Genomic DNA, 23,957 nt, shown 5'->3' on the forward strand with positions numbered 1-23,957 from the left:
TTCACACATCTCCCTCGGTCTGAAAAAGTAGCTGCAACCAGAGCAAAGGTAGCAGATTCCTGGGAATTTTAAATGTTAAAGTTGCCCCTCACAGCAAACAAGACTTCTACTTTTTCTGGATGTGGCATTGGTTTTTCTTCCTTTGGATCATGGATGTTTACAGCAGCCTGAATAGCGCATTCATATCATTGTAGCTCTTGGCAGCTGTTTATATTTATAATGTATACACAAGATTTCCCTAAGGTTGAATTTAGACTTTTGAAATTTAAGGAAAGTTGTGTGTTGCAGTAATTACATCTCTTTGTTCAGGGATGAATTTCAGTAGGGTATGAAAACGGGGAGGGGGGGGAAGAGAAGAGGAGGAACAGTACAAGCTAGTAAATGCCCAAGATTTAGCTAGTAACCAACTGGCTAAAGAATTATCATTAGGGAAGAGCAAGACAAGAGAAATTAATCTCCAATTCCTTAAATGTTGGTTTAAGTGGTTGTCCATAACAGGAAAGAAGAATCTTGCAGACTGTGGATATGAAGTTTCATTTATTTGCTATTTTTATAGAGAAATTTCAAAGTTTGGGAGACTTATATTTAAAAGCTGGCAATCAGCACTATGAGCTCAGCCTTTCCACTGTATTTTTAAAAAAGGTCAAGATTTAATTTTTGCCAGAGAGCTGCTGCTTTAAAAAAAAATCTTCCTTTTCCCAACCATATTGTGTAATAGCATACATAATGCTGCTAGGAGAGCAGCTAAAAATACATCACATAAAGAGCAAGAAACATTACATGTTTAACTTCTTTCCCAATTGCTTTGATTTACACCCCATTTATGTAATGTATGTATATATGAATTAAAAATGTAAAATGAATGTTAAAAACAGAAATAAAAGTAATGCAACAATAGTATACATTATTTTCAGAAAACAAACATTTATACTATACTGACCTTCCCTAATTAGAGGTAGTCCTCAACTTACAACCATTCATTTAGTGGCCGTTCAAACTGAAAAAAGTGACTTATGACCGTTTGTCACACTTACAGCCGTTGCAGCATCCCCATGGTCACGTGATCGAAATTTGGATATTCGGCAACTGGCCCATATTAATTAATTAATTAATTAATTAATTAATTAATTAATTAATTAATAGACTTGTATGCCGCCCTATCTCCCGAAGGACTCAGGGCGGCTAACAATAAAATAAAATATTACTAACTTAAGAACTGCAGTGATTCACTTAACAATTGTGGCAAGAAAGGTTATAAAATGCGGCAAAACTTAATAACTGTCTTGCTTAGCAATGGAGGTTTGGGTCTCAATTATGGTCATACGTCAAGGACCGCCTGTATAGTGCAAAGGCTTTGGTAAGACAATATCAAAGTCTTTTAAGTAAGAATGAAGTTTAATAGAAGACTAATACAGTATATACTTCTGGGGAAAGCCCCTCTTTCAACTACGGGATTTTTCATCATAAACACACATTTTGGCTATTTTCCTGCAGGCGATTACGGTATATTCTCTCAGATCCACTGGTCTCAGACTGTTCATAGTTTTATCAGCAAAATCCAGCACCTACACTTTGGTTTCATACCGGTTGAAAGCTAATATAAATTGATCCAAGCTAAGAGTACATCTTCTACAAAGCACAATCCTGGTTTAACTCGGGTGTTTCCAAACCTTCACAAGGTCCTGTATGGATTTTAACTCTCAGAATTTCTCCCTAGTGACCATGTTGGGTGTGAACTTCAGCTTCCTGGGAATTGAAGGTCACAATCCTGCAAAATTTCTAGATTGGGAATGGTTACATTTTGCTGTGTCTGATTTTTTTTTGAATGCTTTTCAAAGGAGTCCTATCTAGAATGGATTTCTGTAAGCATCTCGTGTTTGAAGCATTCATTCATTCATGCATTCATTCACATATTGCCCATCTCATTGTCAAGCGATTCTGGGCAGCTATATCTGCCTTTTTCAGGAAGTGACTTGGGTAGCCTATCAGATGTTGGCATCAATATTACATTTTAGCTTGTTAAACCATAATCAATCCCACTCTACCCAGAGGCAGGGCAGAATTTTTACCATCTTTTTGAAATCTGTTGAATTGGAAGGCGAGTCTTAATAACATCAGTTTTACTGTATATACCCTGCTCTAAATCTCAGATGACATTTCCCCATTGTTTCACGCAGATCCTAAAGATTTATAGGAGTAATCTCCACAAATAAATAAAAGATAAAAGAATTCTTTTTTTTCCTGAATGTTAGGACACTTTACCTTCACATCCAATAAAGATGCCAGTGTTACCAGACATGTTAAGAAGCTTTTAGAATGAATAGAAATGTACTGTACTCATTTTGTCTACTTCCTGCAAAAGTTCTTTTACAAAACTAATTTAAAACATTTCTGCTGTTTTAAAGGCTTATTTAATACAGTATGGTATGTTTGCCATCTTGAGTTACATATGAAAAAAAAGGTGGAATAAAAATTAAAAAAATAATCAAAATATTTCTGCTGTTCTAAAGGCCTTCTTCATACAGCTTTTAGAATCTGTAGAAAACCACAGAGGTGACTTTAGAGAAACTATATGGTGATTGTTAGTAGGCATGAATGTAGCCCAAAAAGGAAGAAAGTATAAGAAAGAAAGATTGTGCCACTTTGACTCCCTTTGCTATATGAGGAGGAGAAGGGGAAATGTTGCTAGGATTTAAAATTTCTACGGGCAGTTTTCAACTTACGAACACAATTGAGCTCACAATTTCTGTTGCTAAGCAGGACAGTTTTCGAGTGAGTTTTTCCCCATTTTACAATCTTTCTTGCCATAATTGTTAAATCATTCCAGTTAAGTTACTAACACGGTTGTTAAGTGAATAGGGCTTCCCCCTTGGCTTCGCCGGTTAGAAGGTGGAAAAAGCTGATCACATGACTCTGGGACACTGCAACTGTCATAAATATGTGTCAGTTGCCAAGCATCTGAATTTTGATCATGTCACCATGGGGCTGCTTTAACGGACATAATTGTGAAAAACGGTCGGAAGACACTTTTTTCAGTGCCATTGTAACTTCAAATGGTCACTAAACAAATGGGGTATAAGTCGAAGGACTGCCTGTTTTATGGCTTATTTCAGTAAAGTAGAGTTCTGGAGTCCTAATATCCCTGTTACCTGACCTGGCCTATGTCAGAGGGCTGGCAGAGTGCAACCAGATGCCAATGGATAATCCCCAAGCATGAAATTGATAGAGCAGTGTCTCTGCATTTGCACTATAAGCAGTGTCCTCTGCATCCAAATTCTGTCTGATTATCCTTAGAAACTTTGAAATAAGCCAGTGATGGACTTTTATAATATATAAAAGGTAAAGGTTCCCCCGCACATGCGTGCTAGTCGTTTCCGACTCTAGGGGCCGGTGCTCATCTCCATTTCAAAGCCGAAGAGCCAGCGCTTGTCCAAGGACGTCTCCGTGGTCATGTGGCCGGCATGACTAGATGCCAAAGGCGCATGGAACGCTGTTACCTTCCTACCGGAGTGGTCCCTATTTTTCTACTTGAAAAAGGTACAAGACAGGGATGCCCCCTATCACCATTATTGTTTGTTTTAACATTAGAGATTTTATTAATTAAAATTCGAGAGTCCTCTTATGATAGAGGGAATTAAAATAAAACAGAATGATTATAGATTGAGAGCTTTTGCTGATGACTTGGTTGTGACAGTATCTCAACCGTTACAGTCGGTTATAGATTTGATGGAAATTATAACAGTATGGTAAGGTTTCTGGGTTCAAGGTGAATAGTAATAAGGCAAAGATATTATCTAAGAATTTATCTATGAGTGAAAGGGATATGTTATCTAAATTAACAGGTTTTGAAAAAGGTTAAATATTTAGGAGTATATATTGCAGCTTCAAATGTAAAATTGTATAAGAATAATTATGAAACACTATGGTTGAAGGTACAAGGGGATTTAAATAATTGGAAAAAAATACAATTATCTTTATTGGAAAGAATTGCAGTTGTTAAAATGAATGTTCTGCCAGAGTTTCTCTTTTTGTTTCAAATGATACCTATATTGAAAAAGGATGCCAACCTTGATCAATGGCAGAAGGGTATTAATAAATTTATTTGGGCGGGGAAAAAACCAAGAGTTAAATTTAAGATTTTACAAGATGCTAGGGAAAGAGGGGGACTTAAGGCGCCGAATTTGAAATTGTATTATGATGCGGTTGCCTTGACATGGGTTAGTGATTGGCTTAATTTAACTAATAAGAGAATACTTCATCTTGAGGGTTGGGATTTGGTATATGGATGGCATGCATATTTGCTTTACGATAAGAAGGTGGACAGGGCTTTTAAATCCCTATTCTTAGAAGTGCTTTATTGCGTGTCTGGAAAAAGTATTATTATAAGTTAAATTATAAAATACCGATTTGGGGAATTCCTGGACACGCGATAGAGGGCGTATCTATGGGAGTGAGTTTGGATATGGTTTCTTATAAGGAATTACTTATATTGGAAGGGAATGATTGGCAACTTAAATCATTAGATGAGTCAAGACAAGAAAACATAAGTCACTCTTGGTTTCAGTATACCCAATTGAAAGCTAGGTGGAAGTTAGATCAAAAGGTTGGCATCACAATTATAGATCAAAATTTAGTAAAACAAATTAGAGACTTAAATTGTGCACATATAAAGAGGATATATAATGCTTTAATTGAATTGGATTCGGAAACGGAATTAGTTAAAGATTGTATGATAAAGTGGGCACAAAATATTCAGGAACCAATTTCGCTGGACACTTGGGAGATAATTTGGGTCAGAAATGTTAAATTTACTCAGGCTCAAAACTTAAGAGAAAATTTTTATAAAATGTTTTATAGATGGCATCTGGATCCCAAGAAGTTGTCTAACATGTATCCTAACTTACAGTCTAAATGTTGGAGATGTGGTAGTTTAGAAGCCACCTATTTTCATATGTGGTGGACTTGTAGAAATATAAAAGCTTTTTGGATTAAAATTTGGTGGAACATTCAAAAGATTTTTAAGAGAAAGATTAAGTTTTCTCCGCAATTGTTTTTATTGGGTATTGTGGTAGATTGTGATGTTAAAGAAACCAATTTGATGTTGAATATGATAACAGCAGCACGGTTACTGGTGGGACAATATTGGAAGAAGGATAGTTTGCCTACTATAGAAGAATGGGTGTTTAAAGTTTCGAATCTTGCAGAAATGTCTAAGATTTCTTCTTGCCTGAAAGATCATTCACAGGAAAGATATATTTCAGTTTGGAAGAGATGGATAGATTATATTCAGAATAAATATGGGACTAAAAAGTTCCATTTAGCTTATGAGTAGATTCTAGAGGGATATTGTTATTGATCTTAGTGTTGGTACTTTGTATGTATTTATGTTAAAGGGGAGTTAAAGCACATTATGAATTTGGTTAATTGTATATTATGCATAATTTTTATTTAGAATATGATTATTATAACTATAATCCTGTATTTAGCTCTGGGAAGTGGGGGGGAAGTGGGCGGGTTTGGGGTGGGGGGGATTTGGGGATATATTGTAAATTCTTGTTTTTGTAAAACTCTAATAAAAAAAAAGAAATAAGCCAGTGATGGACTTTTATAATATATAAAAGGTAAAGGTTTCCCCGCACATGCGTGCTAGTCGTTTCCGACTCTAGGGGCCGGTGCTCATCTCCGTTTCAAAGCCGAAGAGCCAGCGCTTGTCCGAGGACGTCTCCATGGTCATGTGGCTGGCATGACTAGATGCCAAAGGCGCACGGAACACTGTTACCTTCCTACCGGAGTGGTCCCTATTTTTCTACTTGCATTTTTACGTGCTTTTGAACTGCTAGGTTGGCAGAAGCTGTGACGAGTAACAGGCACTCACTCTGTTATGCGGCACTCGAGCTTCGACCCGCCAAACTGCCGACCTTCTGATTGACAAGCTCAGCATCCTAACCCACTGAGCCACCGCGTCCCTTACTTTATAATATATAGGAAGCTTTAATTTCACACATTTTGGATAGCAGAAAATTAAAGTGTAGGCCATTACATGGATTTATTTACATCAGTACACATCATTTCCATGATGTCACTATCTAAATTGGTGCAGACAACATTTGTGCAATGAAGTTGTGATTCAAACTGCAGTGAAGCTGTGGTTTGTTGCAAGTGAAATTTGTTGCACTGAAGCCTAGTAAAATTAGGTTTCACTGGATAATTTTTACAAAACTGTCATCTCTTCAAGATGCTATTAAAGGATTCAGGTTCTGCAAGTAATTTGCAAGTGAGAAACTTCTGATTATATTTAAAAAATCCCAAGTCTATCAAACAGCAGAAGTTACTGGATAAAAGCATTTTGTTGACACGCTGCACTTAGCAAACTTTTGAAAGAGTAGGAGGATGTTAGAAAAATTTTGAAATAACGTCCCTTCTAGTATTAAGGAGTTGGAGGATACATTACAACAGTGAAGTTTAATTACTTTTTATGTATCCTCTTGAATTCTCCCTACATATTTTACTGTATTATGATTTTTGCATCCACAGAGAATTTAGGAATTACTTGGACACACAGACAAACATAATGGCAGAATCAATAGCAATAGTACTTAGACTTACATATTCCTTCATAGTACTTTACAGCTCTCTCTAAGCGGTTTACAAATGTCAGCCTATTGCCCCCAACAATCTGGATCCTCAGAAGGATGGAAGGCTGAGTCAACCTTGAGCCAGTGAGGATTGAACTACTGACATTGGGCAGAATTAGCCTGCAATGCTGCATTGTAGCCACTGCACCAGTACAGCACAGCTCTAGAAACAGATACATTATTTTAAAAGTGGAACAATCTTTAGTTGACACAGTATGAATATTGCATGAAGAAAGGGCCAGATTCTGTCCTAACAGTTTAATTTATCAAGCTTAAGAAAAAAAATCATATTCATAATTGTACATAAAACAAAGACAGCCCTGTTGTCTTTCTATGTAACAGGTTTTTAAAAATAATTTTATTTAGTTCCTAATGTTTATTATCTGGGTATGCTATTTATCATCTTTATATTTTCTGTGTAGAGTTGATATTTATTCTTTAATTAATTAATTAAACAATCAAAGTTTCTCTTAATAGTTTAAATGCCTTCTTGGCCCACTTTTCCAATGATATTAAAATAAAATAGTAAAATGAATCATTTATGAGACAATATAATTTTTTAAAAATTTGTTTTTAACTTTTGTATCTTGGTTTTTTAATCACCCTGTAAACCGCCCTGAGTCCTTCGGGAAAGGGCAGTATATAAATGTAATAAAATAAATAAAATAAATAAATCCCAGCAGGATGGCAAGTAGAGGTAGTCCTCAACTTAACAACAGTTCATTTAGTGACTGTTCAAAGTTACAGCACTGAAAAAAGTGACTTATGGTTTTTCACACTTATACAACCATCGCACACTTACAACTCTGGTCATGTGATCAAAAGTAAGAAGCTTGGGAACTGATTCATGTTTGCAGTATCCTGAGATCATATGATCACCTTTTGCAACCTTCTGACAAGCAAAGTCAATGGGGAAGCCATATTCACTTAATAACTTATAACTGAAGTAATTCACTTAACAACTCGGGCAAGGAAGGTCATAAAATGGGGCAAAATTCACTTAACAAATGTCTCAGAAATTTTGGGCTCAATTGAGGTCGTATGTCGAGGACCACCTATAATGAAATGTTACCTAAGAACATTTTTTGTTCGTTTTCTGTTTCTGCTTAAGATCATTTTAAATAAGCAAACTTATTTGCTCCTTCTGTATTTGGAACAAGAAGAATTGGGGGAGGGAGAGGGAATAAATATATTGATATATTATACAGAGCCATAATCATTCATTGTCCAAAACCAGCATGGAAAACGGTGCTTTCCTGCTCCTGAATGGGATCAGTGCCGTTGTGTATAAAGTGTATCCTGGATGATGTTCTTGCTGTTGGTTTTCACTTTCTAACCTTTCTGTTTATTTTGCAAGAAGGCACCTGCCTCTTTTTGAAAACTAAGTAGTTCCCCTTGTTTTCTCTCAACAACTGTTCTTTCCCCCCCATCCCATCTTATCATTACGAAATCTTACTTATTTGGCAAAAAGGAAAGACTGCAAAATCCTTGAACAGACCTGCCTACAGGTCAAGGCTAACCTGTATAGGTGCTGGTAATGACCTATAAAGCCCTAAATGGCTTGCGTCCGGACTATCTAAGGGAACACCTGCTGCCGGCATCATCTTCCCATCGTCCTGTGCACCCCCACAGGGAGGGCTTTCTCAGGGTACCACCGGTTAATGAATGCCGGCGGGTTATTCCCAGGGGAAGGGCGTTCTCTGTGGGTGCGCCTGCCCTATGGAACCAACTTCCCACAGAACTTAGGACTACCCCCGACCTTCGCTCATTTCGCCGGGACCTGAAAACTTGGCTCTTCGATCTGTTTGGTCCAGACTGTGGGGTTGTTAATTTAACTGGGTTTTAGATTTACTCTTGGGGCTTGAATTTAATTTAATTGTTTTTAATTTTTTGTATTCATGGTTTTAACTCCCCTGTAAACCGCCCTGAGTCCTACGGGAATAGGGCGGTATACAAATCCAAATAAATAAATAAACCTTCTTTCATATCTCCCTAAATATCTTTCCTTCTCTGAAGCTGCTCTTTAGAACAAGTGTCCCAATTGTTGCCTTGTCTCATTTCCTGACAAGATTCTGTGACCGCTGTGAATGCAATTGCTTGAAAGGTAGAGGCCACCATCCTTAGAAACAGGCCTGTTGCACTGCTTTTGTCAGTCATGTAACATTAGTGCTTGTTTTGTAAGGCATAATAGCTCTGACACCCTGTACCAAGAGTTACATTCTGATTCTCCTGCTAAGTATTACATATTGGCTAGAATTCGTGCTAACTTGTCCTTGAACGGAATACATTTAAAGACTATTGATGTGCCATGTTTCTCTTCACAAGGGACAATCATTTATTCTTTTTGAACCTGAAAAGAAATTTCAGTAAGATAGCAGATGCTAAAAGCTGTTCTGGAAGCAAAAGGTTTTCTGCCTTAATTCTGTTCGGCAAGGAAAATTAAATATATTATTGAAAATGACATCCTGCCCAAATTTTAACTTCATCTGCCTTGTGGTTTCTTTAGCTATAATTTTGTTACCTATAATTGTCAGACTCTTGGTTCTGCAGATGAAGTATCCAAGAATGGGAATCCTGGCAAGAAATTTTGCTTGTTAGAAAAATCTCCTTTGGGAAATTACAATTATTGTCAACATGAGTTTCTTAGAAAAAAAAATCATTTCAAAAATGAAGTTATTTTTGTCAAAAGCTTAAAAAAATCAGAGACATATGAACTCTACCATTTCCATCACCCCTGTTATTGTAATGCACAGTGGCATTGAACAGGTAATTCTCACTTAACTACAATAATTGCTGCTAAGCTATAACAGTGATAAAAAGCACAGTGTTATGTGACCCTGCTGCTTAGTGTTGGCAGTTCTGGCAATCTCAGGTTACCGTCATTAAGCAGGGACCATGCAGGTTGTTAAGACAGGGCCTCATGTTATTACATTTTCCAAGTTTCTGCTAACTTCTCCATTGACTTTGTTTGTCAGAAGTCGAAAGGAAAAGTCACACAAATTGTAATCATGTGACCATGGAATGCTGTAGCGGTTGGTTAATCTGGGCCAATTGCTGAGCAGCCAAATTCCCCTCATGTGTCCACAGGGTTACTGTGACGGATGGAATTTCAAGGACCGTTTTAACTATCACTTATTCAGCGCCATCACAAATTTGAACAGTTGCTGAATGAGTGATTGTTAAATGGCCACCTGTATTACCATCCGCTAGAGACAATTAATTGCTCACAAACTGGTAGATGACTTGAAAATAAATGAGTTAAAAACACGATTAGTAAATGTTTTATGTTCAGAGATATATGAAGTAACTTGTCTAGTAGGGCTGTGCAAAGCCTTTGAACGAGGTTCATCATGATTATGAGAGCATAAATAAAGCCCCTTTGAATTATGAAAGCAGCCATGTCTCCTTTATTTTAAACGGACCTTCATTTTGATTTGAAGAAAGCCAAGCAAAGTGGAAGCATATTTAGAGACAGCTGAAACCTGAAAACTGCATGCATGGAAAATAAGGAGCCTTTTTTAACTCTTAGAAAAGAAGGGCTTCATACATACTACTTCACATTCTGAAAAAAACTCTTCCAAAAACTTTGCACAACCCTATTATGCGCACATCAGTAGAATGAAATAAGTCACTGCTGTCACTGCATGATGAAAGGATTGGTGTTTGAATGTATAGTAAGAAATGGTACTATATTTGGTTCCGCTTCAAATAGTAAAGCTATGATTTTGTCACAATACATCACATATAGAAAACATGGATTGCCATAAATGATAATGCTGTCTGCACATGGTCTTTAGCCTCACATAAGTCAATAAAGTGAATTGGGGACTTCCAGGAAGTATAATAATTTGCTTCAGTAATACGTAATATCATTGCTTTGAACCGAATAAAATATAGAATAGTTCTTTGTTTTATATTTTCCTTTATACAGCTAATTGGTTTTATTTGCTTTCCTGATTTAGATTTGAAGAAAACTCTTGCTGTCTTACTGGATAATATATTGCAGCGTATTGGGAAGCTTGAGTCTAAAGTTGAGAACCTTGTAATCAATGGCACAGGTGCAAATTCCACAAATAGTACCACCACTGCAATTCCTAGTTCGGGAGCGGCTGAAAAGCTGAATGTTGCAGGTAGGTCTGAAAACTCTTCGTTTCTGTCCTTTAATTATGAACTATATAGCATAATATAAAATAGTCTAAAAGTAGATTTTATTATTTATTATTATTATTATTATTATTATTATTATTATTATTATTATTCTTAAAGGTTCAGGGAACGAGGGGAGGGGAGAGGAGGCTAATTAAGGATGGTTCCTCAATTTCAGTTCAGTGATCATTCTAAATTACAATAACATAGAAGGGAGTTACGACCTGGGTCCAAAGTTACAGCTGTTGCAGCACCTCACAGTCACATGATAAAAATTAGGGGTTTGGGCAGCGGGTAACTGTGATGATCAAGTCAGCAATAAGGGGAGCCTTTCCTGCAGATGGACCTGGCATTTAAAAGCAGTAGCCCAAAACCTGGGCCACTGTTTGTCTGCTGACTAACAGGTAAATAGGTTGAGCTCGGGGCCAGAACATGAGACAGATTAAGACATTAGGAGTGTGTTCCTTTTGAGTGGCTCACTCCCTTATTTCCCAACCATTGTATCTCCCCATATCCAACACCACTGAGATACAGTGCCCCACCCTATTCACCCCTCTAGTTTTCTTCGTCCCCCATCCTCAGCTTCCCATCTCAAGCTAAAATGAACCCCCCCCGCTCCAAACAACATACATCACAGCTAGAAGTAAAACCTGACAGCTGCTATAGCAGCACCTCTCAGCCTCCTCACTCATTTCTTCATCTGACCCCCTAATTAATCAGTAGAAAGAATCAATCAGTGGAATGGCTTGCCTCCAGAAGTTATGAGTGCTCCAACGTTGGAGTTTGTAAAGAAGAGATTGGACAACCATTTGTCTGAAATTGTATAGGGTTCCTACTTGAGCAGGGGTTTGGACGAGAAGACCTCCAAGGCCCTTCCAGTTCTGTTATTTGAATTGCTCTCAGCCATGCTCTCATCCCACGGTCCCAGGATCCCCAGAGAAACCTCTTCATAGTACAAAATCATGTTATTCAAAACAAAGTAGTCCAAGACTGGCTTCACACATAGCTGAGAAGATGAGGTGGCCATGCAAAGCTTTCGGCAGCTGAGGAAGCCAAATACATTTCCTAGAATGCCACTGCCTCAGCCACTGGCCATCCACCATGTAGTGCAAATTCATGTAGACGTAGTCTCCGGCATCCAAGAGTCCAGGGCTTCCATTGTCTGAAGTATAGACAGAAAGTCCAGCAGCAACCTATCATCCTCCACACTAATAGATCTTGCTGCTGGCCTTGATAGAGGACAGGAGAGCTTAATTTCTTTGCTGCCTCCATTATTGATGGGTCCTTGGTACTCTCTGAGCATGCTTGTTTTCATGCAGACATTTCATTACTCAAACTAGGTACCGTAGTTTCCGGCGTATAAGACTACTTTTTAACCCATGAAAATCTTCTCAAAAGTCAGGGGTCGTCTTATACGCCGGGTGCTGAAAATTTAGGGACAGGGCTGGCTGGAAAACCTGGAGCGGATCTCCCATTTAGTCTGCGCAGGGAAAGCAGGACCAATTGGAGAAGAAGCTGCAGTCTGTGATTTTTTACAGGCTGGGGTCTGGGCATCTTTTCTTCTAAAGTTGAAGAGCAGCTGTAGTATATCCCAACTTGAAAGGCAGGTGGGGAAGGCAGCAGTCAGAGCAGTGGCTTAGCTCTAAGGACACATTTGACTCAGGAACTGGGCAGGCTGGCTGGAAAACCTGGAGCGAATCTCCCATTTGGTCTTTTTTTAAAAAAATCCCATTTATATCCTGCCCTTCTCCGAAGACTCAGGGTGGCTTACAATTTAAAGCACAAATCAATGTGCTTAGCAATAGCCTTCATTCTGTGTATATGCCTGTTTATTAGGGCTTTCACCCCCCCAAGCAGCATTATTACAAAGTCAGCTTATTGCCCCCAACAATCTGGGTCCTCATTTTACCTACCTTGGAAGGATGGAAAGCTGAGTCAACCTTGAGCCTGCACTAATTGCAGGCAGCTTGTGTTACTTAAGGCTCTGTGCAGGGAAAGCTTTAGAGTGAATTAGGAAAAGTGAAAAAGTGAATTAGGAAAATAGGGAATGGTTGCTGGAATCAGGGGCTGCCACAAAGAAGAGGGAGTCAAGCTATTCTCCAAAGCACCTGAAAGCAGGACAAGAAGTAATGGATGGAAACTAATCAAGGAGAGAAGCAACCTAGAACTAAGGAGAAACTTCCTGACAGTTAGAACAATTAACCAGTGGAACAACCTGCCTCCAGAAGTGGTGAATGCTCCAACACGAAGTTTTTAAGAAGAGACTGGACAGCCATTTGTCTGAAATGGTATAGGGTTTCCTGCCTTAGCAGGGGGTTGGACTAGATGACCTCCAAGGTCCCCTCCAACTACTTCTTCTTCTTCTTATTATTATTATTATTATTATTATTATTATTATTATTATTATTATTATTATTATTATTATTATTTAATCCACTTGCACTGTTTTATGTTTACATGTTTGATGACAAACAGCCTTATGTTTATAAGTGACAGTTTTCCTACTAAGCACCTGCATGTCATAAGCATTTGAATTAAAATTACCATATTAAAATCAAATCTGATTTGATTTGGTGTGCATTGGAAGAGGGGTAGTCTTATACGGCGAGTATAGCCCAAACCCTATAATTTAACAGGAAATGTAGAGGGTCGTCTTATACGCCCAGTCGTCTTATACGCCGGAAAATACGGTAACATCATCAGTGCTAGTAAGGAGTGGGGTTCTTTTGTTCTTTTTTGGGCTGGATGATTGTCTCTTTTGTGTAGTCTGTGGATGTTGTTAATGTCTATATGTCTATTGATGGCTTATTTGTCAGAGTGCTGGGCTTCTAGAAATTCCCTGGCATTTTTGGTCTTGGCTTGGTCTAGGATACTCATATTTTCTCAATTGAAACTATGGTTAAATCTGTCTATATGTTTCACCTATCTTTACCATCTTGGATATTGATATAGTATATGAAAATGAGTCCTGGACTAAATATTTTCTTCTTAAAATGAAGAGACATTAAGGGGAAATACCTCATATCCATATTACATAACAACAAAATACTGTAAAGCAGTAAATGATAGTTTGTTAAAGGACATGCTTCCTTGCTTCAGTTTATGTTTGAATGGCCAATACAGGTAATATACAAATTGTAAGCATTTTATAAGCAAGTTGTGAGCAATTCTTATCTACAGGTTTGGAATTAAGCCAATGTAAAGATTTTTTTTTCCATACCTGCTAATTTGTAGTCTATTAGTTCTTGGGCTTAAATTCAAAACATATGCTTTATAAGTGTTTTGCTTTGAGAGACTTGCAAGTCAAATATTTATCTTTGGTTTAAGGCATAATAATGTCTCTTAAGTAAAGACTTGTAGTGCTTGTTGGAAGTTGAATTTTCAACTAAAATATTTCAGTCATTTTCATTGTACATTCTGAAATACAAGCATTTGTTTCCTTTTTTGGTGTTGTTCCATAGTGTTTATCTATCCTATGTAAGTGACAGATGCTTCTTTTTAGGCAAAAGTTGTTCAGAACTTCTCAAGCCAAAAGATGAAACTATATTATGAAATGCCTTCCAATGTAATGTAAACCTGGCAGCTGTAATATTGTTTTAAAAAGTAATAAGGGCGTAAAGAATGAGCAGCATTTTCAGTTTTGCATTGTATTTCCTCGGGGCTATCTCTCCCTAGTTACATCCTGACAGCTGTTACAGCTGTATGATTATTAAATTTATATCCTGCCTTTCATGTAGGATATAAATGCAGTGGGGAAATACATTTTATTCTCCCAACAACTTTGTAGGTTGGCCTATGAGACAGGGAGTATCCTAGTCCTAGTGTGACTCATGAGTTTCATGATTGGGTGAGCACTTAAAACTGTCTGTCTCTTGTTACAGTCCAACATTTGAATCACTATGTCACACTGTCATTCCCTTCTTTATTTGTTTTTTCCTTCCCAGCATGTGTGACATGTGGTAAGATACGCTCCTTCCTTGCATGTCATTTTTTCCCCTCCACTCTTCTAATCACTCCTGTTATCTGTAATGGAATCAGGCCAGAATGACAGTCCTCAAGATCAATCATATTCCCATATCTCATGCACATTTGGTGAATATTGGGTGAAGATTTCCCTTGTCCAATTCTGTCTGTGCTCATCTCTGTTTCTTGGCTGATGGAGCCACCTGTCCAATGACATTTTCCGTGGTCATGTGGCCAGCATGACTATGCGCCAAAGGCACATGGAATACTGTTACCTTCCCACCAAACTGTTACCTATTTATCTACTTGGATTTGCATGCTTTTGAAACTATTAGGTAGGCAGGAGCTGAGGGAAGTAATGGGGGTTCTCCCCGTTGCACAGCTCTCGGGACCGGGCTGTCAGTTTTCCAGCTGATAAACTTAAAGAGTCTTTAACCACTGAGCCATCACACCTCCTGGGACCAAATCATAAATCCAATGAATAAGAAGCTCTACTTAGAAGCTTAGCAAAGCTTAGGAGGAGAAGCTGCTGGTGGACAGAGCTAATTTCTACACAGGTAGGAATCCCTAAAATGTGCGGCATCATAATGGAACAGCCTAAAGCAGGGGTAGGCAACCTCGGCTCTTTTATGACTCATGGACTTCAACTCCCAGAATTCCTGAGTCAGCTGACTCCGGAATTCTGGGAGTTGAAGTCCATGAGTCATAAAAGAGCCGAGGTTGCCTACCCCTGGCCTAAAGAATACTAAAAAGTTGGGGCAAACTTAATTTGACGGTTCATTTTGAGAATATTACCTTTCCCCGAGCACATTATTTATTTTCAGTACTTGCTTCTCAATGGGTGAAGATAGGGATATCATATGTGACTGTGTACCCCATTCAAGTTCTAACAGAAGATATAAAGAATGGCTGCAGGACCTGGGTTTGGCTAGTCTAAAGAAAAGAAGAAATAGGGGAGACATGATAGTAGTATTCCAGTATCTGAGAGGCTGCCACAAGGAAGAGGGGGTCACGTTGTTCACCAGAGCACCAGAGGGAAGGATGAGAAACAATGGTTGGAAACTAGTGAAGGAGAGAAGCAACCTGGAATTAAGGAGAAACTTCCTGAGAGTGAGGACAATTAACCAGTGGAAGAGCTTGCCTTCAGAAATCATGGGTGCTAAATACTAAATACTAAAAAGAATTCAGGAAATAGGGAACTCAGTGACTTTAATGGGACTTTATTTTATGCTTTGACATGTGGAGACAAGCTGAAACAGTAAAGAGGATAGTATCCTATTTATCTTTTCTGCTTTGGCAGGGCTTATCCACACCTGGGCTACACCAGGGAAAGGAGGAGAGTTGTCGTTATATTTCTAAGAGTTTTTGAAGATTTGCAACACAGAGAAAGGAATTGACATTTGTGATTTCCCTCTGCCTGGTGGTTTTTTTAAGGTTTATTTTCTTGAAAGTTTAGAAATGGTATACGTCAGTCCAAAGAGAATCTGGATAATTTATCAACTTGTGCTAGAAGTGGATGGCCAGAGAGGCACTGTAGGAAATGGGGAAAAGGGAAATCTTATTGTTTCTCCCAGCTTGTGGCAGAAAACCAGTTTGGAAGAAAAAAGAGGAAACTCTTAAGGAGTAATTGTTTTAAAAATTATGAATGGAAATAATGTTAATTGCATTAAAGCAGTGGTCTTCAAACTTGGCCCTTTTATGACTTGTGGACTGAGGAATTCTGGGAGTTGAAGTCCACGAGTCATAAAAGGGCTAAGTTTGAAGACCCCTGCATTAAAGGATATTGATTTTTGATTTTTCTTTAGAAACATGGTTCGTTCTTCTGTGTAGCAAAGTATAATTGTTATGGCCTCTGTCCTATTTACCATGTCTCAACAATCTTTTTTTCCCTTGGTTTCTTGATTTCTGTTTGTTTTTTACTTGTCAGTCAGTTTGCTCATTATTTTCCTGGTTGCCACAAAGTAAAAAAGGAGCATGGTTTGATTCAGATTTGTGCTGCATCTTGCAATTGGGTGCTGTTGTAATTCAGGTTTAATTAAGAGGGAAATTATGCCTAATTTTTCTTTATAAATAAAATCGCTATGTTGTGTTAGTTATGATACATTTCATTTTCTTAAAATGATGACATTTAAGTGTGGTGTATTTAATGAACTTTTCTGGCCTTCTACTAGAACTGTGCAGCAATCTGGGAGGGAATTATTTGGAGCCTGAAGTTGGGGTCAGTGGACAACCCAATTTATCACAATGTGTAATGAGATTCTGCGTGGATCTTGGAGTCATATATTTCTAAAGGCATTCAGATATCTAGATTTTTAAAATGGTTAAATAAAGATTAAACATTCTTATGTGGTTTTGTGTAAGATTAGATAGATAGATAGATGATAGATAGGTAGGTAGGTAGGTAGGATAGGATAGGATAGGATAGGATAGGATAGGATAGGATAGGATAGGATAGGATAGGATAGATAGGATATAGGAATGCAAGATAAAATACATTGCATTCCCAACAATTTTTCCACAGGGTATTGTGGAACACGTTCAGCTAAGAATTAATGACAAGCTTAACTCGAACTCACTCACTTCTTTAACAGTTGCATCACAGCATAGGCATAGCAGGAAAGGAAGTGTCAGAGGCCCAGTTGCTGATTTTATTCAGATCTTGATTGTGGAATAAAGATCTGAATAGAATAACCTAAACAGTCTGTTTCTGATATGTTGTGCTCCATGTGAGTTCATTATTTGTAAGGTTTTCTGATTTTTTTTCCTTTTTCTTGAGATGAACACATCATTTCAAACTATGCATCTTGGGAGGATGGTGGGGAAAATAGATGATTGTGATATATTTAACTTATTAAGGGAACAAAGAAGGTGGGATGAAGTGGACAAATTAAGCCTGTCTCTGTCAAGATATATGAAAAATAATCATTGTTTTGTTGAATTTTTTTGCATAAGTTCTTGTGCTCTTTAAACTGTATAGAAAGTAAGGGTGTGTTGAGTGAAAAAAGAGAGAGATTTCTGTCCTTAAAAAAAAACCTTGGTGATAATTATAAAGAGACTTTACACTTACTTTCTTCCGTGACAGAAAAATGAGTCTGCTTCAGACTTCTTGTTGAATTATTTACAGATCATCTACTAAGTGACAGGCATAGAGCTCAGCCAAATTAGTAATTATATATAGGTTTCCCGTGTTTTCTAAAATGTTAGCTGTCCAGATTAAGTTAATTAGGCACAGGCTTAAAGGGGATTGTCTTAATTACTCTGATAGTCTTGGCAGTTATCATGGCTACTACCAAGGTCTGCTTTCTCTTCCTGCTATCCCTATAGTTCCAAGGCCTTTAGCATCCATAGATTTGTCTTCTATAACCTGGATATCAGATATACTGATGTAGCAGTTGCCAGAAATACTATACCAGTTTGGTATATCCAGATATCATAATTCTTCCGTTATGAAGTAATCCATTTATGTCAGCCACTTGAGCTTTGACATAAGTAAATAAGTTACACTTGAACTTAACACAAGCGTGTTACCTTCTTGCTTTTATTTATTCTGCTTTTATATTACTACATTCAGTGAGGACTCACGGTGTTTTTAATACTATATAGTAAAACAACCACACAACCATCAAATAAAAGCGGTGTATGATTAAAAATGTACTATTGGACATAATCAACCAACAGTTATTTTAACTGTTAAAATAATCTTTTGAACAGTTTTTTTTCACAGTACCAGGATATTTGGAGATAGGTTGCTATATGGCTTTCTATGGAAAGGTTGTTCCAAAGGGTTGGAGCCATAACTGAGAAACATTGGCTTCAATCTTTAAAAATTCCCTGCAAAGGTAGCCCTTGATGTCCTACACAGGATGTCCAGAACAGGTGGACGGGTACTACTTAAAGGAAATAATCCTGCAAGTACCTGGGCACCAAACCCTGTAAACATTTATAGGTCAAAACCCCGTACAGGTAGTTCTCGGCTTCCAACAGTTCATTTTTTATTGAAGTTAAAATGGTGGTGAAAAAAGTGAGATGACTGTTTTCCATACTTACGAGCATTGCAGCATTCCCATGAACAAAATTCAGACTCTTGGCAACTGGTTCATCTTTATGACTGTTGCAGTTGTCCCCAGGGTCATGTGATCATCTTTTGCAGCTTTCTGACAAGCAGAGTCAATGGGGAAGCCAGATTCACTTAACAAATGTGTTAGTAAATTAACAACTGCAGTGGTTCACTTAACAGCTGTGGCAAGAAAGGTCGTAAAACGACCTGTTGTAACTCACTTAACACATGTTTTAATAGCAACAGAAATTTTGGACTTCAATTGTCATCCTAAGTCGAGGACTACCTGTACTTTGAATCATACTGTGATAAGATAAGATAAGATAAGATAACCTTTATTGTCGTTTTTTTTTACTGTGGGCACAACAGCACACATCAAAAATGAAATTTATTTGCCCGCTCTCAAAGTGAACACATACGTGACACGCATACATGGACATCCTATATACAACATATGTATAGACCCACACCCCTTCATACACATAGCAAATAAATATTAAACACTGTCCATCTTGAATATATAACAGAAGGAGGAAGTTTGAGAATTCACAAGTTTTAATACTGTAGGGAATGAATGGCTGAATCTGGATGTTGTGCTTCGGATACCACAAAGCCTCCTCTCAGAAGGTAGCACATGAAAACAGGCCATAAAGAGGACGTGTAGTGTCCCAGACAATCTTACGGACCCTGATCAAGCAACACTTCTCTGCTATGTATTGGATGGGAGGGAGGGAACTGCCAAAGATCTTTTCAGCCATCTTCACCACTCTCTGCACCGCCTTCCTGTCTGAAGCAATGCGTTAACATTGCATTGAAATAGAAGCTCTTCACAGAGCTGGCTGCTGCATTTTGCACCTACCTCCAAATAACCCTGCAAAGTCAGGCATGGGCTATTTCAGGCATCTCCTCCAGGAATGGATGCAGGAGATAAGACTGGTATGGTTTCCACCTCCCTATCTGGCAATAGCTATGACTTTACGAGGCCTCCCGAGATCTGGACCTGCTCCGTCAGGAAGTCTTCAATTTGTGTATTGTCATCTTGTTCCTGTTGCAAGTTCAAGATAGTAGAAACACCAAGCAAGTTGCATGTATATAAATTCCATTTAAAGAGTGTTTCATTATAAAAATAAGCTTTTTTATTAAAAGGAAACATGAGTTAACACTTTTTTTATTTACTTCCACAGCTATCTTCTCTCATCTTCCCAACCCCATGGTATATTTAAATATTTATTTATATTTATATAAATTTATATATATTATATATATGTTTATATAATTATATATTTAAGACCTTGAAAAGGTGATTCCAAATATTTGGGTTGACGAGAGTTTTCACACTTCAGTAACTGTCAACAGAGCTACTATTAATAGAGCAAACCAAAATTAGATATTACAGGGCTACAGAGAAACGTTCTGCTGAAAAAAGTATTTTAAGAATAGAGTTTGGTGCAGCGGATTATTGCTTCTTTACCGTAGTTATTGCTACACAAGGATTGAAATAGTCTTATCTGCCTGCTTTAGCTATTGTTTGCATCACATTTTCTGTCTCAGTTCAGACCACCTAGTTCCTGGTGTTACATGATTTATCAAGCATTCCTGCTAAGCAGAAGGATACATGGCTATAAGCTAATCATGCCTACTCCGAACTCATTTCCATATCATACAAATTAATAGAATCCATATGATAGGGATTGAGCTTTGTCATGTGTAACAAATATAACCGCTAAAAACTTGCCTAAAGCCCTTGGGGGCGCATCAGATTATATCAATGTCTAGTGATAAATCATTATAATAGATTTTTTCTCATTGTCAGGCTAGGGAAAAAAAGAACTGTTTATCCAGATGAGCTAAATAAAGTGGTCTGACTGTGACAGTGGGGTCAGCTTCTCATTACCTCACTATAAAATTTCTGCCCAGTCAATACCAGTACAAGAGTGGCACAAAGTATATCTTGGTTTACTGTCTTGTTTGTTGTCATGGCAACCTTGAATTCCTTAGTTATTCTGGTTAAAGTTGTCATAACATGAAAGTTGCTATCGAAAATTGTTAGGCTGGGAATCTTCAATATGTCCAACGGGTTGCCAGAATTTTGGAATCTCATCTGAGTTGAATAACAAAATGAGAGAAGGTTTTGGATCCTATGGTTCTTACTAATATCCATTTCTGTCTGTTTTTACATATGTAATAAAGTACTTTTTTAAATGGATATATCTGTTGGGAAATCTCATTTTAATTTTAATGGGTTTTGAGCCTTTATCTAAATTTCTTATTAAAATTGTCATCCAGACCTTTGACTTCCATTAGCTAATTGAATGATAGCTGTACTTTAGTTTAACGAATAGGTTAATTGCATTTCTGGTTAAAAAGTTAGTTGTGCTTAATTATAAATGATGAACAATTATTTCCATTAATTCTTAATAACCTCTCATGTCTGAGCACATTTGATGCACATTCCATTTATTATTCCCTGGTTTCGTGGCCCTTTTCCAATTTCCCAGCAGAGAGATGAGGAAGAAGACAGTGCTGCATTTTTAGAATTCGATTAGTATCACAGTGATGATTCATCCTCACAGTCAGTTGAGGTGGAAAAAAATGCTAATCTATTCTCATGTGTTTAATATTATGTATTACATTGTGTTAATTTTTCTTCTTCAGATCTCATTAATGGAGCCCAGGAACAGTGTGAATTGCCTCCTATGGATGGTTTTCCTCACTGTGAGGGCAAAATAAAAGTAAGCCTCATCTATTACACCATTTTTCTGGATGTATTCATTCTCCTATGTTTTAATGATCCCATTTCATCTGGCAATCTGTTAATTGATCAAAAGACGGGTGGGAAAAAAATAATTTTCTCTTAGCAATAGGTTAGATTATATGAGCATGGTGACTGAAGCAAAGTATCCACTAATTCATAAGTTATTGATCCAGATGTCAAAAATAATGCTGCAGAACTCTCTATGAAGATGTTGAGTAGTAATATGTTGCAGGTTGCAGTTATATATGAAGGGCAAGGATAAAAAGAGCTTCTCTACGTGGGAGACGGGTGGTTAAGAATTTTGATATATAAAAGATAGATAGACAGATAGATAAATAGATAGATAGATAGATAGATAGATAGATAGATAGATAGATAGATAGATAGATTACATACATACATACATACATACATACATACATACATACATACATACATACATAAAAATCTAATAAGTTCCCAGTCTCATTTACCAATACAAATCTGGTGGGATGAAAACTCCATATAAAAATGTAAACTTCATGCTACATAGATGGATAATGATCATGGTCTCGGTGATTGTAGAAATAGGGAAATAGTTTTGACCAGTAGTAAAATTCCTACAAATTATATGAATTATCCTTATAATTGAAGCTTGCATTGACCTTGTTGATTCAAAATGCTGTGGGAGCAGCCACCTGAAACTTGGTTAAACTGTGTAGTTAGAATTGTATCCTAGGTTCATAAGAACCGTAACCTGTTGTTTGAAGGTATATGCATTGTTATTATTATTTGTTCTTTCCTTTTTAGTGGATGAAAGATATGTGGAGATCTGATCCTTGTTATGCAAGTTACGGTGTTGACGGGTCTACATGCTCATTCTTTATTTACCTCAGTGAGGTCGGTAAATTTTTATTTCAACCAATACATTAAGATATGGTGAACTTTTGTCTCTGATAACTTTTGCATCTGATAAACTGATTGTACTGTGTAAAAACTTGGAATATAAAAAATTGCTAGTCTTTAAAGTAGAAAAGGGTTTTTATTGCTTATACTGCAAGAAAATATTCCTATGAAAATGACTCTAAGCCTTATTAATTTAATAGCATGAAAGTACTGAAAGTTTTCAGTTTGCCATGCAAATTTCTTTCCCAGAGGAAAATGACATCTTCTCTTTTCAACTAATTATAACTTGTCAATATTTGCACCCCTATAAACTGTGTTTACTGCCAGACAGAACTCTGCCAGTCTTTGAGGAAATGCTTTGCTTTAATGAAGGCTCACTTTTTTTTCCAATGTGGCCCCTTTATTTTTGCAGCATCATAAAACAGCCACCTTCCTTTGTCTGCTACAGCTGTCTTAGCCAGCTGAAAGTGCCAAGTGGAATACAAGTAGTCCTCAACTTATGACCAGTCACTTAGTGACCATTCATAGTTACAATGGACCTCCCCGGAGGTACTTACGACTTTGTTCTGAAGTTCCAACCATTGAGCAGGGGAACAATCATGTGACAGAATTTTGGGCACTTTGCAACTAGCTGCCAAACCCAAGGAACCAAGAACAACACGAGAAATTACTTCAGTGTAGTTTCTTTACTGATGCAGGGTCCATTACAGTCATAAATTGAGGACTACCTGCATGACCAAACTTTCTCTGGTCAAAGGCTGCTTTTGTTGGTAGTTGTCTTCTGAAATACGGTCAACTATAGTTCCAGAGTCAATACAGTTCCTTCCTTCCTATTGCATTTTGACCAATGGCCAATTTAATTCAAGTATACTGTATTGAATAAAAATAAATGCAGTTATTATTGCTTTTGTTAATTATTGACTTAGAGTATATGTGCACAGTAACAATAATTGATAATAAAAGAGCCAGAGTTAATGTTATAATTGTTACTGTAATATTTATGGCTCCTGCCTATGAATTTTTTTTACTTCCGTCCTTGCAGTAGATACATTGGCCTATTAAACTACTTTAATTTGTTTCAGATCATTCTTCCTCCTTGTATTATATTGCTTTCTTATTATTTCTCTTATACTTTTCCCTCAAATAACTCGGAATTCACATAGGCTTGTTTTAAATCTCTTGGGGATTAGATCAGTTCTCTCTTATCTCTTAACTTATTCCAGTAACTGCAACTATATCATTCTGTCTGTGGCACTGTCGACTATAGACAGCATAGACCTAATAAAATCAGTTTGATCCCAGAACAACTTATGGGAGACAATCACTAATAGAAAAGAAGGCAAAAACAGTAAAAAGTCCTGAGAGTACACTTAAGCACTTATTTTTGAACGCTCATCATGCTTGGTGAAGCTTTCATCATGCAGCAGTGGTCCTGTCATCTAAATAAGGTAGGAAACTATTAAGATAGCTTAAGACATACAACCATCCATTTAGTGGTTGTTCAAAGTTACAATGG

At 37.3% G+C, this 23,957-nt stretch overlaps 1 protein-coding gene across 5 annotated transcripts in view; it reads left to right on the forward strand.

The window, feature by feature from the left end:
- The window catches only part of MGAT5 (alpha-1,6-mannosylglycoprotein 6-beta-N-acetylglucosaminyltransferase), a 150,624-nt gene that overhangs the window by 79,809 nt on the left and 46,858 nt on the right, over window positions 1–23,957 (forward strand). For all 5 annotated transcript variants that reach the window (XM_083369345.1, XM_083369347.1, XM_083369346.1 and 2 more), the window contains exons 3-5: window positions 10,598–10,765; window positions 21,457–21,533; window positions 22,346–22,435. In XM_083369345.1, coding sequence (XP_083225471.1) covers window positions 10,598–10,765; window positions 21,457–21,533; window positions 22,346–22,435 — 335 coding nt within the window. The remainder of the gene's footprint in view (window positions 1–10,597; window positions 10,766–21,456; window positions 21,534–22,345; window positions 22,436–23,957) is intronic.

Source organism: Vipera ursinii, assembly GCF_947247035.1.
Source record: "Vipera ursinii genome assembly, chromosome: 1".
In the NCBI taxonomy this organism is placed as follows: domain Eukaryota; kingdom Metazoa; phylum Chordata; class Lepidosauria; order Squamata; family Viperidae; genus Vipera; species Vipera ursinii.